Here is a 19,225-nt window from a genome sequence, read left to right as displayed (position 1 = left end):
TCACACAAGAGGCATTTAGCTGCAATGGACAGATCACCTAGGCTTGTCCGATCCTGTGTTTTAGACATGTCAGAAGAGTAAGTTTGATGTTCAGAAAACAAGATTCAAGACAATATTAGACCTCCTAACCACTTGAAATTTCTGGGTGCCTCAATTGTATGGATGTATTTGTGGAAAAGGGCTTCTGGGTGTATGGAAAAATAGGAGATTATGAAATCTACAGCAGTGAATTTGTTGATTTAGATACTATTCTAATGCTAGCCTGTGGTATTCAAAACTTCTTTGCAAAAATTTCTTCAAAATGTTCAGTCCTTATCAGTAGAACTGGGGTGAGTTTCTATTTATCTTATTCATTAATTCATGAAATATTTATTGAGCAAACTCCTACAGGAATTGAATCTTTCCATGATATAATGAATATAGACAATAATATTGTATTATAGTATCAGACTTGCTAAGAAACTAGATCTTAATTATTCCAACAACTACAAAGAAATGATAATTATATGACATGGTAGAGGTTCTAATTACCACAAAAATGGCAATCATAGTATTATGTATAAATGATCAGTTTAAAAAAATCGTAAGTGTGAGGAAGAAAGCTCTACTTTGGTACATGTGGTCTGACTGCAGAAAATCTAAAATAAGTACATTGGTGCAATGAGAAGTCAAGGAGTAAGGGGGCTTTCCCACATTAGTAAGACAGGTGAAAAGGCATGTTTCAGTCTTTATATAAGATTTCCTAAAATTCTGAGGCTGTGGTAGGAAAGGTGTGGGAATAATTTTATAGGTAAAAGAAAACTGGAGGGAAATATGAATATCCATACCATATTATCACCTTTTACAAAATTAAAGTCACTAGATATATAAAAAGTTGGTTTGTTAATGACTGTATTGTGTTATATTTCTTTTCAAGCAATAGTGTAAATGTAAACCCATTTCCTTTTTTAAAAGTCAATTTGCTTTTAAATGTCTTTTTTTTTTTTTCAAATTGAGGCAAAAACTGCTGAACTTAAATTATTATATTAAAACAAAGTTGTTATGGTTTTTAGATTTAGGATCTTCTAGAGGAATAAGTGGAATTTTAAAAACATTTATTTTTGGTTAAAAAAAAACTTGGGATGGAGGTAAGACACAACTAAATTCATTGTACTATATCTAACCATGTGGAACTTTTTCTACCCAGTTTCATTTTCTAAGCTCTGAGATTTGTCAGTTTCTATTTCTGATGCTTCATCATTTTTATGGACTTCTGAAAATCAAAAGCTTGCCCAGATTGAGATAAGCTTCTCAACCCTTGCCCGTGTTTTTATTTTCATGATTTGTTGTTGTTCCCAAATATAAGCCATTTTATTTCATTCAGTGATGAAAGATTCTAAAACAGGTAAGAAATAAAAACAGTAGAGAAAAATACATTTCCAGTTCTAAGAATATAGATCCATAGTTTCTTATCTATAATTTAGCAAAGAAAATAGGACTAAAAAAATCAAGTTTTTGGAACCTGAACTGGAGAGAAGTTAACTTAGAATCTTTTGTTTATTCTCTTCATTGTGATCGGTCATAGAAACATTAATGCGTGTGACTGGGTTGCTGCCCCTTATTGTGCTGGGTGTTACTTACTATATGGTATATGTAATATATACTTAGCACCTAATAATTCTAAGTTCTGGGATGCCCGTGTTCCCAAGGATTTCAGGTAAGAGAATGCAGCTGCGTTTTGGACATGTTTATACCCCTCTGAGCCCTGTAATTTTGAAAGCTGGGGAAAAGCTCCCTATTTCGAATTTCTGCAAGTACATATGGACCAGCTACCAGCGCTGTTCTGTTTGTCTTTTAAAGCTTGGTCACATCAGAACATAGCTACTTGCCTCTAGACCGGTGATTCTCGAAGTGTAGACTGGCAGCATCAGTATCACCTGGGAACACATTAGAAATGCTATTTCTTGAGCCCTATCCCAGATCCTCCAGCTCAGAGACTCTGGGGTGGGGGTGGTGTAGGTCTGGCCTTCCATGCTTTAATAAACCCTCTGGGGGACTTTGATGCCCACTCAAGTTTTAGAACCACTGCTGTAGATCAGGATTGGAAAACTACAGTCCACAGGCCAAACCCACATGCTTTCCTATGCCCCTTGAGCTAAAATTGGTTTTTACATTTTTGAGATGGCTCAAAAAATTTTTAATAGACAATTTTTTGAAAATTATTTAAAATTCACATTTCAGTGTCCACTAACAAAGTTTTGTTGGGACACAATCACACCCATTCATTTTTATGTTGTGGTTGCTTTGGCACAACATCAGCAGAATTAAGTTGTTACAGCAGAGACTGTGTGGCCTGCAAAGCTGAAAATATTTTCTATCTGGTTCTTTTTTTTTTTTTCCCCCATGTCTTGTTAACTTTGGAGGAGGATCCCATCTATCCAGAGCACCTTGATTACTCCTGTGTCATCACAAAATGCAAAATAAAATCATATCAAACTTTTTACTCAGGAGCTAATTGTTTAATGTGCTGTAAGTTGTTTTCTTTTTATTTTATTTATTTTTTTATTTTTTAAACTTTACATAATTGTATTAGTTTTGCCAAATATCAAAATGAATCCGCCACAGGTATACATGTGTTCCCCATCCTGAACCCTCCTCCCTCCTCCCTCCCCATACCATCCCTCTTTACAGAAAAAATTTGCAAACCCCTTTTCTAGGTCAGTAGTCAACATGAAGACTGTCACAAGCAGGGAAGGTGCTGGGACCGTCTTCCTTCATTTGAAAATGCCAGCATCCTCCTGGAGAAAGAAGTCTATGAAACTCTGACATTTCCATGTGTGAACGCTGTTACGATCCTCAGATTCTTAATAGGCATTCTGAGTTTCTACATCAACATAATCTTTGTATTATTTTGGAGGACTAAGAGCCAAGTAGCCAGTGGATATTTTAAATTTTGTCATTCTAAAAAATAAAATCCAAAATTCTTCAGTTCTTTGGGGGAGATAAATTTACCTAATTTTTTTTTGTGGTTTTCTTCTGAGATTTAGCATTTCTGTCTTCCAGGACACATTGCCTTTCACACAAGGCTAAAGTCTTTTCTGGTTAGATTGTGTTGCTGGAGTCTATGTGTGCAAGGTTTGAGCCAGCCATTTAAATTACTCCTTAAGTGATTGTTAGAGTGTCCCAGGTAGCCTGTAGTTAACTTGTTATATCTGTCTATTCAGTCATCTCTCCATGTTTGCTTCATTTACGGTGAAGATGTGAAGAGAGACGTATTTGATGAACTGCCCGGGTTTTTCATTACGTTTTCTGGAAGTGATAAATTCCTCCCTGGACAGCATTAAATTATACTTGTAAAACTCCAACAACTTTAGAGTGTACATTCTGATATCTGTTGTATTTGTGTGTACAGTTTTAAGTTTTTTTTCCCCTTGGTCATTTAACAGTGAATATGACACAGCCCAATGTGCATTTAAGTCTTTACTTGTGCAATGCATTGACATTTAGTCATAAACATGTATTAACTATTTTATTTTTGTATGTGTGTGTGTCTTAATAAATTGTGTTCCTTAGGCAACTTGTTCCAGCGATGGCATGTTCCTCTAGAACTCCAGATGACAAGACAAATGGCTAGCTCTGGTCCATCAGGGGGCAAAATCGATAATTCTGTATTAGTCCTTATTGTGGGCTTATCAACAATAGGAGCTGGTGCATATGTAAGTAGAAAAGCACCTTGTGTAAAGAAGCTGCCAAACAGCTCCCATTAATAGACTCAGTACTACTCTGCTTTAAGACTTTTACAACTAATTCTCCTTTCTCTTTTTGGAAGAATTTCCAAAGAGCCTTCTTTAGAGTGCCTACTATCTAATAGTCTGTGAGAACCAATTTGAGAATGACTGAAATTTCATCTCTCATTGATGATCTTTGCTCTTTGCACTTGTCTTTTTACTCTTTACTTGAAAGCTTCTGCGTTTCCTTAGATTTGACTAATCTATGGAATTGTATATTTTCTCTTGGATATAATGCACTAACCTATGAATAAGGTCAAAATTCATTGCAGCTCCTTAGCACAATATTTGATTTTGACCCATTTGCCAAATATTGTATTTTTCCTTGGCTTGGGATAATAAACATTTAAAAACAATAATCTTCAGTTCAGCATTCCCTGAAAGAAAAACTTATCCAGGAACCTCATCCAAAGACTAAATTCTAGAAGTAGGTCTAGTATATCTCCAGGTTTAAGATGGAGTTTGTGTGAGGTGAGAAATGTGCTTTAAACTGCTATATAGTATTACCACAATAATATCCCCTTAAATGAACTGTGATCAGCTTAGCTGGTGACAGAGGAATTATTCTGTGGGCATTTTTAACTTGGCAGAGTTTACTGTGACTAAGCAGATCAGTCTAAAGCTGGATCATGTAAGGTTGAGTGAACCAACTTAGATAACACTTAGTAATGCCCTTGATTGAAGGAAGCTGTTTATTTTACTTATTGAGAGCAAATGGTTGGACAACATTACAATTTTAGTTCTTTCTACATTGGTAAGAGGGTGAACTTATCTTTGTTACTGGATCACTGCATTAAAAAAAGGGGGGGACATGAAAATTATTTGACGTCACTTAGATGATCATTCTCTGACCTAACTCCAAATGCACAAGCAAAGTAGATAGTTCTTGCCAGCTGTGAGGTGAATCAGAGTAAGAACTAGGTGAGCTCTGTCTGGTGACAGACTTTGAGGATATATACATTCTCCTCCAATCCTGGAACAGCATTTGTTTTTCTTTTTAGCACAGGGTAACCAAAAACACTTCCCTGCCTTTATGTTGAATGTTTCTTCATTAATACTTAGTGCTTTTTCTATTTCCCTTTGTTTCTTTCTTGGCCTTATCTTTACCTACAGTTGTGCAGTGTCATCATCTAGGACCCCCTTCTAGATCACTAGCGTCTACAGGTGCTTCTGGGAAAGATGGCAGCAGCCTAGTATACTTCTTAATTGTAGGAGCAACAGTCACTGGGGCAGGAGTTTATTATGTAAGATACTTACACTCAAATATATTTTGGGGGTAGGGTGGGTGAGACCATGGCACTAATGAAAACTTGATCCATTAGAACATGATGAAGCATTCATGGCATGTGCTTTCTAGGTATTTATTAAAGGGACATTGTCAGTCACTAGGGAGTCCTTTATTCTTCAAACTGTTAAAGTCTTACTGGAAATATCTAAAGCCATATATTTAATGATTGCTATAAATCCTTGTCATCAACCCTGTCTTTGAAACTTTTGCCAATTTCATAATTCTTTTTTTATGATGCTGAATTATATTGTGCTTTAGTGCTGCATACCTAACAAGATAGTCTCAAAGAGTAAACACTGAGTAAGCAAGTAAAGATGACTTGAACATCATCCATTTTGAATCATTTTAGGTAAAATATAATTTCTGTGTTTTGTGGGAAACAGCAAATTAACCCTACTTTTATTGTGAAAGGGCATTTTATTGAATGCTTCTGAGGAGGTCCAAAAAGCCATAAAAATTGCAGTGTTCTCCACACTCACCCCCAGCCTCTATTTCAACTAAGTTCATTTGGCAGTGTCCCTTTTGTAATCTGTATGTAATTTGGTCAAACTAGTGGCTGAAGTGGTATAAGCTAATGCATTTGTGTCAACTGCTTTCTTAAATGCCTCTCTCATTATTTAGATACTACCCTCTAAGCCTTTAACTTTTCCATTTCATAGCTCTCTCAACTTTTCCCATCAGTTCCACCCCATTCATTCAGAAATAGATTTTAGGTGTTCATATCTGATATGTTTGTAACATTTGAAACCCATTAAACCTCTGGTTCATGTTGCTGTACCAGAGTTGGATGGCCTCCACAGAGCTGGCCAGGCGAATCTCTTAATGCCAGGCCACAGAACAGGGCCACTCATACTGTTGCTTCCTCTTGTCTTAGAAATGTCTGTGAAGCACAAGTTCCTCTCAAGCCATTCAGTTAAATGCCTCATTGCCCTCTGTGTTTATCCAACACTGGTAATAATAAAGCTGCTGTATTATGGTGGTTTTAGGTTAAATGATAAGCTTTTGTCTACCTACAACTTATCAAACTATTGTGTTTTGTTTTAGATTACATTTTAAATCATTTAAAACATGATCTGAGGTGACTTAGATTTGTCAGTGAGCAGAGGAGCCTGGTGAGCTACATACAGTCCATGGGGTTGCAAAGAGGCAGACACTGCTGAGTGTGCGTGCACACACACACACACACACACACACAGAGCCAAAGTGGCCTTTAGAATATTTAATGAGATTTAGTATTTGAGCCATTGTTCAACTGATAGGACCACATTGCCTCACTCAGAAAATGAACTGTTACCTTTCATATTCGTTTAAGTGGAATAGATGCCATTATATTCATCTGTTTAGAACAGTTGTCTGCTAACGTATTTCAGGATTTTGTAGTTTTTTTTTTTTAACCTGACATGTATTCATGTCACTGACTGGAAATCTGCAAACTGGGGAGACAGAGACCCTTGGGGGAAAAGTTAATTTTTATTTAGTAGGTCTGTAACTTATTTTTATATCAGAACATTTACTTAAAAGCTAAATATATAAATATATGACAAACCTCTTTCTTGTTCTTTCCCCAGTAAACCTCAAGGTATTTCTTGGTCTCCTCTTCCCTGATGTGTGAAGACAATAGGAGGTGTGAGAGGGCCTAGGCTATTATTGGATATCTGTCTCAGTGTGAACATGACCTCAGTTTACTTCTCTGTTCACTCGCAGTGATCAGCTTAAAGCCATCTTTTTAGGTAGAAATCCCTTTCTTAAATATTTTTTCAAGGAATGAGTAAATGCTGGACTTGTATATATTGCCAAGATTTAAAATAAAAACTCTTCCTGAAATTAGTGTTACTTGAATTCAGTTTATGAATTTGATGAATTTAGTGGTAAATTCAAGGAATAACCATTATCTTTTAACATACAGCACTTAATTTTCTAATCCATTCATGTTGTATATTAGATGTTTCCAGGCTGATAAATGTCAAGTGCAAATCTCAGAATTCAGGTTCCTTAATGCAGTACATTGCCTAGTGGATTACTCTGTAAGAGAATCATATTATTCTTAAAACATGTTTTTATGCTACTTCCTCTGATTATCCTTACTTTTTCCTCCAATTAATTAATAATGTGGGATTTCAGCTGACATATGGTCACTTAAATTTCTGTCTTGTTGACCCTGTGGGTTACAAAAAGAGCAAAAGTGTTATAATGAAAAAAAGTCGTTCTTGCCTACTGCTTTTTAAAATATCTTCAATAAATTCTGATGCTGAATTAAAAAAAGAAAACTAGTCAGTTCTAATGCTGTGTTAAAAAAAAACCTAGCCCTTCAATTTGAAAGGATAGAGAAGATCAGTTCAGTTCAGTTCAGTTCAGTCGCTCAGTCGTGTCCGACTTTTTGCGACCCCATGAATCGCAGCATGCCAGGCCTCCCTGTCCATCACAAGCTCCCGGAGTTCACTCAGACTCACGTCCATCGAGTCAGTGATGCCATCCAGCCATCTCATCCTCTGTCATCCCCTTCTCCTCCTGCCCCCAATCCCTCCCAGCATCAGAGTCTTTTCCAATGAGTCAAGTCTTCACATGAGGTGGCCTAAATATTGGAGTTTCAGCTTTAGCTTTAGTCCTGTCAATGAACACCCAGGACTGATTTACTTTAAGGTGGACTGGTTGGATCTCCTTGCAGTCCAAGGGACTCTCAAGAGTCTTCTCCAACACCACACTTCAAAAGCATCAATTCTTCGGCGCTCAGCCTTCTTCACAGTCCAACTCTCACATCCATACATGACCACAGGAAAAACCATAGCCTTGACTAGATGGACCTTTGTTGGCAAAGTAATGTCTCTGCTTTTTAATATGCTATCTAGGTTGGTCATAACCTTCCTTCCAAGGAGTAAGCATCTTTTAATTTCATGGCTGCAGTCACCATCTGCAGTGATTTTGGAGCCCAAAAAAATAAAGTCTGTCACTGTTTCCACTGTTTCCCCATCTATTTCCCATGAAGTGATGGGACTGGATGCCATGATCTTCGTTTTCTGAATGTTGAGCTTTAAGCCAACTTTTTCACTCTCCTCTTTCACTTTCATCAAGAGGCTTTTGAGTTCGTCTTTACTTTCTGCCATAAGGGTGGTGTCATCTGCATATCTGAGGTTATTGATATTTCTCCTGGCAATCTTGATTCCAGCTTGTGTTTCTTCCAGTCCAGAGTTTCTCATGATGTACTCTGCATATAAGTTAAATAAGCAGGGTGATAATATACAGCCTTGACATACTCCTTTTCCTATTTGGAACCAGTCTGTTGTTCCATGTCCAGTTCTAACTGTTGCTTCCTGACCTGCATACAGATTTCTCAAGAGGCAGGTCAGATGGTCTGGTATTCCCATCTCTTGAAGAATTGTCCACAGTTTATTGTGATCCACACAGTCAAAGGTTTTGGTATAGTCAATAAAGCAGAAATAGATGTTTTTCTGGAACTCTCTTGCTTTTTCCATGATCCAGTGGATGTTGGCAATTTGATCTCTGGTTCCTCTGCCTTTTCTAAAACCAGCTTAAACATCAGGAAGTTCACGGTTCACATATTGCTAAAGCCTGGCTTGGAGAATTTTGAGCATTACTTTACTAGCGTGTGAGATGAGTGCAATTGTGCAGTAGTTTGAGCATTCTTTGGCATTGCCTTTCTTTGGGATTGGAATGAAAACTGACCTTTTCCAGTCCTGTGGCCACTGCTGAGTTTTCCAAATTTGCTGGCATATTGAGTGCAGCACTTTCACAGCATCATCTTTCAAGATTTGAAATAGCTGAACTGGAATTCCATCACCTCCACTAGCTTTGTTCGTAGTGATGCTTTCTAAGGCCCACTTGACTTCACATTCCAGGATGACTGGCTCTAGATGAGTGATCACACCATTGTGATTATCTGGGTCGTGAAGATCTTTTTTGTACAGTTCTTCTGTGTATTCTTGCCACCAGATAGTATATTTTAAATACAGTAGTTGTTTAAGTGAGATGTTTGCCCATTAAGTATCTGAGTGTCATTAAAGAACAGGCCTTTGAGGGAAAGATGGGTTGCTCTATGAGACTAGGCTTATTGGTGGTCATGCTTCAGGATGTTATCTAAGTCCTGTGATACTTAGATAACTTGGGACATCTTCCAAGATAACTTATGGCCCAGCTTCCTACCCAGGACCCTATAGGTTGGTTTCACAGCTAGTATCCAGCAGAGTCCAAAACCTCTTTTATAAAGTTTAGCTCTTCCTAGCACTTTATTCTTCCAGTATAAAGTATTTTTCTTTTTTCTTCAGCTGTACCTTCAGAATTAAACATGAGGAAAATTCTTCACATAGAGCCTAAGGAAATCTGAAACTGGAACATTTTCATCTGTTTACCTGTATTCTTTCCACACCAAGTGTGTACACACTAAATATTTTTTTTATTTCTTAAGAAAACATTTTTGCCTTAGTGATTCTAACACAGAAGAACTAACTTCATATAGACAAAAGCTTCTCATTTAATTGAAAGATAATGAATGTTACTTATGATGTGTGCTAGCTAGCTGTATGATGAAATAAATTTTCTCCATGTTTGGGTCTACAGGCCTACAAGACAATAAAAGATGACAAAAAAAGATACAATGAAAGAATTTCAGGGTTAGGGCTGACACCAGAAGAGAAACAGAAAAGAGCCACATCATCTGGTGAGTATGATTTGAGACTCAATATATAAAGGGAAAATTATAGACAATTTGCTATGTTTTGCAGGTATCTTGTGGACATGATGATACTGTGAGACTGTAAACTTCCAGAAACTATGGTATTACAAGTGTTTGACTGTAATTTAGGTTTGAGAATAAACTTAGTGATTAGTGATTGGTTGTTTTTCTTTATATTAAACTCTTAAAAGGCAAGCTTTAAATTAAAAAATGCAAGCTTGGCAAAGATACTTATTGGAAAAGAGATGAAAGCCTTTTTTTCCCCCAGTGAGGATATTCTTTTGGTCTGTTTTGTTCCCCTTGTGAGTCTTTGGAGTTCAGAGTTGTTCAAGATGTGTTTGTTTGCCTAAAGCATGTAGCACTAGCCATCATTTCCATCCCACACTTCTGGCTTGAAAATGAATGAAAATGAATGAAAACATTCTCAGGAATGTTTTAATCCTTTAATAAACCCCACAACTCCAGGTAGGCCATTTCCATCACTTTCCTCCATAACACCTCCTTATTCTTGAACACTGTTTAGTAATCCCCAATTGATCTGCTCAGTTTTCCCCCATTATTACTAATAAAAGGTGAAACTGAACTTGATATTTTCCTGTTGGCCATTAAGAAATTAAATGGGCAGGACAGAAGCCTTCGAATATATACTTTCTAGTATATTTGAGAAATAGCTAAACACTGAAGCAGGCAGTTGCACCCCACTCCAGTGCTCTTGCCTGGAAAGTCCATGGATGGAGGAGCCTGGTGCACTGTAGTCCATGGGGTGGCTAAGAGTCAGACACGACTGAGCAACTTCATTTTCACTTTTCATTTTCATACATTGGAGGAAGAAATGGCAACCCACTCCAGTGTTCTTGCCTGGAGAATCCCAGGGACAGGGGAGCCTGGTGGGCTGCCGTCTGTGGGGTCGCACAGAGTCGGACACGACTGAAGCAACTTAGCAGCAGCAGCAGGTTCTAGTTCTGAGAGGCTTAGTGAGTCAATGACCTTGGCCACATCATTCACCTCTTTTTTTGAGTATTCTTCACTTATCACAGGGATGCTTCCTGTTCCTGTCGTTTCAGAAGATGTGACGTTTGTTAAGATTAATGTACTTGCAGTGTTTTACTAGCTTTTTATATAAAGGCTTGAGTCAAGTTCAAGGTGATTTTTTTTTAATAGTGGCAAGGAGTCATCTGAGACTTAAAAAATACTCACCTTGTCTGATCTTCTGCTTATAGCTCTGGAAGGAGAGCCAGAACCCCAAGTGAGGATACCAAGTCATGTTCCGTTCCTGCTCATCGGTGGAGGCACTGCTGCTTTTGCTGCAGCCAGATCCATCCGGGCTCGGGATCCTGGAGCCAGGGTAAGGCACACACTGTCTTGCTTGACATGGAAGGTGTGGTCCACAAGCACTTAGCCAACATGAGCACTTTGACATTTGCCTCTTAAACAACTTGGCTGTGATAAGTATCATTATTTTGTGTCCAAAGGTACTGATTGTATCTGAAGATCCTGAGCTGCCTTACATGAGACCTCCTCTTTCAAAAGAACTGTGGTTTTCAGATGACCCGAATGTCACAAAGACACTACGATTCAAACAATGGAATGGAAAAGAGCGAAGGTGTGTTCACTTATGTAAAATGGGCCCAACCAGCAACTTCAGCTGGTTGTACTGTCTCTTCAGCACAGAGAGTAAGACAGGATTTAGCAGGAACTGCACACAGCACATAAGACAGGTGACTTGGCAGCACTCCGGAGTCCGCTGTAGTACACACTTAGAGCGAGTGTATAGCTTAGAGCGAACATCAGGCTGTAGTGGCAAGAGTCCTGGATTCTGTTAACCAGTGCTACCAATAGCTGAAGTTATAATGTTGGCCTCTGAAGTACTCATGCCCCTGTTCCCAGGACCTTGTATTAGACTTCGAAGAGCAGCTCAGCCTGTGTTGTCACGTCTTCACACTTGCCTAGGCATGTCCCATAAAAGCAGAACAAAAGACACTGTTCCATGGCACTTTCTTTGACACCCCAGGAGACATTCAGAATTGCAGGGATACAGTGGGAACACTAAGGAAGAAACTCTTTATTAAAATCTTTGCATGAGAGACTTAGGAATACAAGTCAAGAAGCCCTTTCCTTTAAAAGGCTCCTTGGATCTCCTGAGTCCAGTACCATGTTCTTGGGTATCAGTTTTTTTCCTTGTTAGTGGATCCCTTTGACACTGGACTAAATTTTATAAATCTACCTGCCTCCCTCACTTGTATCATGTCCTGTTATCAAGCAGGATGCATACTTCCAATTATGTGTGTATGCTTAATTGGTTAGTTGTGTCCAATTCTTTGCAACCCCTTGGACTAAAGTCTCCTCTGTCTATGGGACTCTCTAGGCAAGAATACTGGAATGGGTTGCCATTTACTCTTCTAGGGGATCTTCTTGACCCAGGGATCGAACCCACGTTTCCTGCATCTCCTGCATTGGCAGGTGGATTCTTTACCACTGAGCCACCTGGGAAGCCCTCCAATTAGGTTGTTGTGCTTAGTCGCATCTGACTCTGTGCAATCCCACAAACTGTAGCACCCTCCTCAGCTCCTCTGTCCATGGGATTCTCCAGGTTACCCATCCCTTAATTAATCCCTCATAGACGGTATCTGCTATTTGGTGTGAGATCATCTCAGGAGCTAGACCAAGTTGTCCAGTGATCAGTGCCATCCTGGACAGCTTGTGTGGGTGGATGTGAGTACCAGCACCTCGGCCACTCCTCAAGTCCTGACTTTGAAAGGAACCTAAATGCAGAGCACGATTTCTCAACCTCGGCACTATTGACATGGAAGGTTGGATAATTTTTTGCTTTAGGGGCCTGGTCTGCATACTGTTGGATGTTTCACAGCATCCCTGGCTTCTACCCCCTAGATACCAGAACCATCCCTCCAGCAAAGCTGTTGGAGCCAAGAATGTATCCAGATTGTTCCCATGACCAAGATTTAGTGCCCTTGGGCACCTACTTGAGAAAATATTCCTGAAAGCTTTCCGTGGTGGAACCAATTTTTCTGAACCTCTGGGGGAAGTTGATAGCCATTCCACGTACTTATAACTTTTTCTCTCTTTTCTCTGTACAGCATATATTTCCAGCCACCTTCTTTTTACGTCTCTGCTCAGGACCTGCCTCGTGTTGAAAATGGTGGTGTGGCCGTCCTCACTGGGAAGAAGGTGAGCTAGTAGGCTGCTTTCTTAGTCAAGCTCCACCTATGTGCCCACAGGGGCAGCAAGGATGGTGACTTGCATTCCCACTGGCCCTTCCGTCTGTCTGTCACTGTAGTTCATCAAAGAAAGAGCAAGTCATTTTAAGGTTTAATATTGCCAGTCGGTACTAATTAGTGTGTCTCCCAGGGGAAAGCACTGTCTCTAGCCTAGAGTAGCAGGCTAGCTAAACCTTCCCAGGGAAGTCAGGTCATTGGAGACCATGACTCTGAGGCTGTTCCTTCTCCTGATTGGCTCCTCTGCCTTTCCTCCTTCTTTCTGTTTTTCCACACTAACATTTCTTTGGGATTATTGATGACAGGAGATTGACAAATGTATATTATTCAGGATAGTAAAAAAAATTCAGGCATGACATCAGCATGGAAAATATTGTTGGATTTTACAAAGGTGAGTGCCTGAATACGGGGGTGGGCAGTGACTGGAATACGGGGGTGGGCAGTGACTGTTAGGGTTCAGGGAGGGTTTTGTTTGCTTGCATTTTGTTTTGTGTTTGTTAACAGGAGGGAAGTCTAGAATGTGTCTATAAACTACTGGCAACATTCCAGTAGAGAGGGAAGGGCTATCAGAAGTAGCAAGGCCCAGAAGAGATGGGATCCAGAGCTTGAGTGGAAGTACTGACCTTTGATAAGGACAGGTTCATTGCTCCTATACGGGGATGTTAGGTGGAGAAGATGGATATGGGTTGGTGGATAAGCTGGTAAGAAGACTGTATTAAGTATCCCCTATGTGTAGCACACAGGCCCTGCCTTCTAGGGGCTAACAGTATTAGGCAAAAATGTGAGCAGATAATCATAACATAGATTTGGAATAAGAAAGAAATTTGGTGTATTGTGGGAATTACTGGGAAGTGTGCCCAGTATAATGATGGAAAAGCTTCCTGGAGAAAGCAGTCTCCTTCTATAGAATGGGGAATATGATGAAATGAAGTAGCATTCACCAGCTTAGAGAAAAGTGAAGAACATTCAAGTGAAAAAGAAAAACATAAGCAAAGGCACAAAGGGGTGAAAAAGCGTGTTTGGTGCAGGGAAATACAAGCAGCTCGGGACTGATAGAGCAGGAAGCTAAGGAGTGACAGGAGATGAGAAAGCAGGAAGTTAGGGGCCTGATGGTTGAGCTCTGTCGTGTGAAAGATCTTGAGTTTTATGGCATTGACCCTGAGGAGTTGTTGAGTTTTAGACAAGAATATAAAGCAGTTGGGTTGAATTTTAAGTAATCACTCGGTTGGCTGTGAAGAGAATGGATTTCAGGAAAACAAGACTAGAAAGAGACCATTTCAAAGACTTTTTTAATAATCCATGTGAAAGATGGTGGGAGTCCACATAAGGGCAATAGTGCTGATGGTGATTAAGAAGAAGTAAGCACAGTATGAAAATGCTTTATGTGCATTCAATTACATCATGGTGCCCTTCACAATAATCTTATGAGGTGGGCACTATTAATATTTCCATTTTACAGAGAAAGAAATGGAGATTTAAAAGAGGTGAAGTATCTTGCTTGAGATTACATAGTTAATAAGTAGTAGAGGCAGAATTTGAGCCCCAGATCTCTCTGATTGGAGAATTCTGATTCCAGAGCCCAAGCTCTTAATACCATCATTGTATAGCTTCCTAACAGAAAGGTGATGAAGAGTAGGGAACAGACTAAAAGCATAAAGTCAAACTTGGTGGGGTGTGGTGGTGACCGATTGGAGGAAGAACATGAAAGAGGAGAGAGGCGAAGATGACTTTCTGATTTTCAGCTTGTGTGGTAGATGGTAGTATACCCCCACATAAGAGAGACATTGCAAGAGGAAGACCTAGTTTAAGGGGGACATGACATTTCATTTGGGACTGTTAAGTATGAACTAGAATATCTGTGTGGATATGCCCTAAGGGCAGTGTTAGAGACATGACTGTAATGTTCAGAGTAGAGTTCTGGGCTCAGATATGGATGGGGAATCGTCCACGTACGAGTCAGAATTGAGACCATGAGAGTAGGTGAGGCCCCCCCATGGAGAACTGAGGTAGTCATGTCAGAAGAGGAGTGAAGCAAAGATGGAGCCCTGTGGAACCCAAATTTCAGGAAACAGGCTTAAGAAAAAGTGTCCTAAAAGGAGACTAGGAAAGAAGTATTAAAAGGGCAGGATGAGACGAGCCCAGGGCCAGGGCCAGGGTTGGAGAGAGTTTCAAGGAGGAGGATGTGAGCCAGGGTATTACCACAGCAAAAGAATCTGCTAACAAAGGAATTCTAAAATGACCCATTACATTTAGCTGTTCAGATATCATTGTGAAGTTAGAAAAGAGGAGAAACTACTCGTTCAGAAAGTTTAAATGACAAAACGGAGATGGCATTGGGCAACAGCTGGAGGAGGACATACATAGAATCAAAAGTGGTACATTTAGGATGGGGCAGACTTAAACATTGTCAGTGGGCTAAGGCAGAAGATGTCACGAGAGAGATGGGGGAGTGAGTGGCTGACTAACAGGAGAGAGAGGAAGGGTAAGAGTCAGGCATAGAAACGAGACAGAAAGGCCACCTCATCCCAGTAACTGGCAGAGAGGAAGTGAAGTCTGTATTCAGGGGTTAGGAGGTGGGAACTATTATGGGAAGCTGAGGAAGTTCACATCTAATGGCTTCACTTGTGTTTGCAGTAAACTAGGATACCAGGTTGGAGAGGGCAGTGGCACCCCACTCTAGATCTCTTGCCTGGAAAATCCCATGGACGGACGACCCTGGTAGGCTGCAGTCCATGGGGTCGCTAAGAGTCGGACACGACTGAGCGACTTTACTTGGACTTTTTACTTTCACGCATTGGAGAAGGAAATAGCAACCCACTCCAGTGTTCTTGCCTGGAGAATCCCAGGGACAGGGGAGCCTGGTGGTCTGCCATCTGTGGGGTCGCACAGAGTCAGACACGACTGAAGCGACTTAGCAGCAGCAGCAGCAGCAGGATACCAGGTGGGTTACCTGAGAGGTTTGAGTCAATGGGTTGGATTGAGGAGGGAGCTTACCCAGGACAAATCAAAGGTGGCTAAAGTAGCTACTCACCTATCCCATCTGTTTATATCATGGCCCCCTGGACAGCTTGACCCAGTGTACCTGTCATATGTTTCTAGCACTACTTGCACTGTCCTTATTAGAGCGTTTCTCATGCTTAATTACAGTGCTTATTAAATTATCTGTCTTGGCTGCTGCACTCTGAAGGCAGCAAGGTATCAGTTTTTCTCAACATTGTGTCCCCAGCACTTAGCACAGCACTTGACACATGAAAGTGCTAGTCACTCAGTCATGTCCAACTCTTCATGACGTCATGACTATATAGCCCACCAGTCTCCTCTGTCCATGGAATTCTCCAGGCAAGAATACTGGAGTGGGTTGCCATTCTCTTTTCCAGGGGAACTTCCCGGCCCAGGGATCGAACCCATGTCTCCCACATTGCAGACAGATTCCTTACCATCTGAGCCACCAGGGAAGCCCAACACATACTAGGTGTTTAATAAATATGTCTTGAATGAATGGTCTCACTGCTCGTAAGGAGTGGAGTGGAGCCAGAAACCCCAGTCTCCCTGACTGCAAAACTCAAGCTCTTCATCATAAGGAGCAGGGTGCATGGAAATGAGGGATGCTGGCAAGAGCACAGTTTGAGAAATCTACCATTGGCCCAGATTAGATGGAATGGAACAGCCCACTGGGTAAATGGAGAAAATCAGAAACAAGGAAAGGTGCCAGTGGGACTGAGAGAAAGCTGGAAGGATGGCAGACTGTGACCAAAGAGTGAGATATTTGATGTAGAAGTTTGAGAGAGAGGATTTGGATGTGGCTTAGAGGAAAAATATGAGCCAGGTGCCGAGGACTTCAGTGACTGAGGGGTGACCAAGAGCAGGCCGGATAACACTTGAGTTGTAGGGGATATAGGTCAGTGTCCTTCAGAGGGGATGAGGGCACGAGAGTACCTTGGAACCATCAGCAGCTATAATCCTTTCCTTGTGATGGGGAGGAGTGTGAGCGAGTGAGCAATCTCTACATATGAGCTGTCCTGTGCAGGCGGGGGGAGCTCAGGTTTAGTGAAAGCTAGAAATTGGGAGAAAGCATCCTACAAGAATGTTAAGGATATGAGAGAGTTGTTAACAAAGAAGTAAGGGTCCCTGGACTTCGCTGGTGTTCACCGTGCTCCCAATGCAAGGGGCCCGGGTTCAATCCCTGGTCACGGAACTAGATCCTCCGTGCCACAACTAAGAGTTTGGAGGCCACAACTAGGACCCAGAGCTGCCACTTTTTTTTTTAAAGAAGGGTTCCAAAGAGCCAGGCAGAAAAGTCTGTCCCTATTCTCCATTCCCACAAATTGGGCATGAGCTTTGGGACACTAGGAACTTACTGTGATGTTGGCCACTTAGGAAATTATGACTCCTTGAAGAAATTGGTACCAGTGATTAGGTTTCTTAAGGATCACTTTAGGTCAAGAAGTAACTCTTCTCATTGGGCTGATGACTGCCAGGTTCAGGTTTTTTTGGAGGGTGATGGAAGTGTTCCAGAATTATATAGTGATGATGGCCACACAACTTATGAATATACTAAAACCCACTGAATTGTACACTTAAAAATGGTGAATTGTATGTTGTATGAGTGATATCTCAATAAACATTTTTAAAGTGAATTTATCCCTTTCTGTGTGTGTATGTTTGGCGGGACCAGGTAGTACAGCTGGATGTGAGAGGCAATGTGGCAAAACTTAATGATGGCTCTCAAATAACCTACGAAAAGTGCTTGATTGCAACAGGTGAGTACTTCTGGAGATAGCTTCATTCCCTGATAGAGCTCCCTTGAGTTTTACTGTAAAGACATTACTAAGAAAACTGAAACCCAGACTCTGAAGTGGATGTCTTCCCTTGGTGCAAAGCATGGCTATCTAACTACAAGCATCTGAGCAATAGCCCCTCTGGACAGTCCTTACTGTTCCCTCTGCTAAAGGCAGGGATGGCTATTGAAAAGGATTGCCTTTCCCTTCTTAGCCTTTGTCCTCTGCCCTGAAAGTGATATAACCTCATGGCTTCATTGCCACTTTCAACCAGAAATCAAGAGAGGGGTTTGAAGCAGTTGCTTCAACAAACATGACTGTGCTTTCTGGTGAATCCTCGTGAAAAAGTAGGAGAGAATGGGAGCAAAAAGTGAGGCCTTCTGGCCATCTACAGGGAGGGTGGGCCCTTTGAGGAGAGACTCTCAAATCTGCTTTTCAAAGGAAATTGATATAAGCCTACTGCGGGGACGAGTGGAAGGAAAACAAAGCCTTGTTGCGAGTTGATGCTTCTGTTGGGCCAGCTTCTGCTTGTTGGGCTAAAGGGTTTTTCTCCTCTGATTTCCAGGAGGCACTCCAAGAAGTCTCTCTGCCATTGATAGGGCTGGAGCAGAGGTGAAGAGTAGAACAACACTTTTCAGAAAGGTAATTGTCAGCTTTAGTGCTTTTGTCGGTTTTGAAGAGGTAGCATAATCTCGTGGCCCCAAGTACCCACCTGGGAATTGGGAGATCCGGGTTCTATCTATGGCTCTTCCACAGACTTATTATCTGGCCTTGAGCAAATCACTTCCTCTCTCTGCACCTCAAATACCTCACTCAAGAGTTTTGAGCTCCTAGGTAAAAAATACATTTAGCGTTTTTTATTGCTTGTTATAGTTCCTTCCGATGTCCCTTCCACAGTTGTTTTTTTTCTTTTTTTCTGATGCACTTGAGTCATTGGAACTCCTTAGAGCCCCTTGGCATTTTTCACTGCAAATGCTATTGTGGAGACTTTGGGGAGAAAAGTTAAGAGTACCTAAGTGAAAAAGAGGAAGGAGTTGCGTCTTAACACAATGTTCTACTTATGAAAACTGAAAATTTCCAGCCACTTCTATAGGTATTGGGAAAGATTTTTACTATCCTTTAAATTCTTAATACAACAAGGTTTGTCAGCCTTGGCACTCTTGGCATTTTGGACCGGATAACTGTTTGTGGTGAGGGGATGGACTGTAGGGTGTTTAGCAGTGTCCATGGACTCCACCCACTAGCTTCAGGTAGTACCTGTGACAGCCAAAAACGCCACAGACAATGTCAGATATTCCCTGGGGGAGAGGGGGCATGCCTGTCCCCAGTTGAGAACTACTGTTAATAGAGTGTTACATTGGAGAAAGAAATTTGCATCAATAAAATAGAAGCTGTAATTGAGCCACTTCATACAAGGAGAAGATTTTATGTGCAAATTACTGTTGTCAAAGATTTATCAGAAAATATTTCCT

General features: G+C 40.7%; 1 protein-coding gene across 2 annotated transcripts in view; it reads left to right on the top strand.

The window, feature by feature from the left end:
* Nucleotides 1-19,225, top strand: part of AIFM1 (apoptosis inducing factor mitochondria associated 1) — a 30,783-nt gene that overhangs the window by 3,375 nt on the left and 8,183 nt on the right. The window contains exons 2-8 of one of the 2 annotated variants that reach the window (NM_001192984.1): nucleotides 3,553-3,695; nucleotides 9,628-9,727; nucleotides 10,963-11,087; nucleotides 11,215-11,345; nucleotides 12,838-12,928; nucleotides 17,651-17,735; nucleotides 18,319-18,395. In NM_001192984.1, the coding sequence (NP_001179913.1) occupies nucleotides 3,553-3,695; nucleotides 9,628-9,727; nucleotides 10,963-11,087; nucleotides 11,215-11,345; nucleotides 12,838-12,928; nucleotides 17,651-17,735; nucleotides 18,319-18,395 (752 nt within the window). Of the gene's footprint in view, nucleotides 1-3,552; nucleotides 3,696-4,880; nucleotides 5,012-9,627; nucleotides 9,728-10,962; nucleotides 11,088-11,214; nucleotides 11,346-12,837; nucleotides 12,929-17,650; nucleotides 17,736-18,318; nucleotides 18,396-19,225 lie in introns of both variants that reach the window. The other variant, XM_005227498.5, reaches the window with a different exon arrangement.

This window comes from Bos taurus, chromosome X (genome assembly GCF_002263795.3).
Source record: "Bos taurus isolate L1 Dominette 01449 registration number 42190680 breed Hereford chromosome X, ARS-UCD2.0, whole genome shotgun sequence".
Lineage (NCBI taxonomy): Eukaryota > Metazoa > Chordata > Mammalia > Artiodactyla > Bovidae > Bos > Bos taurus.
Note: the sequence above shows the minus strand (reverse complement) of the source record. Positions and strands in the feature narration are given on the sequence as shown.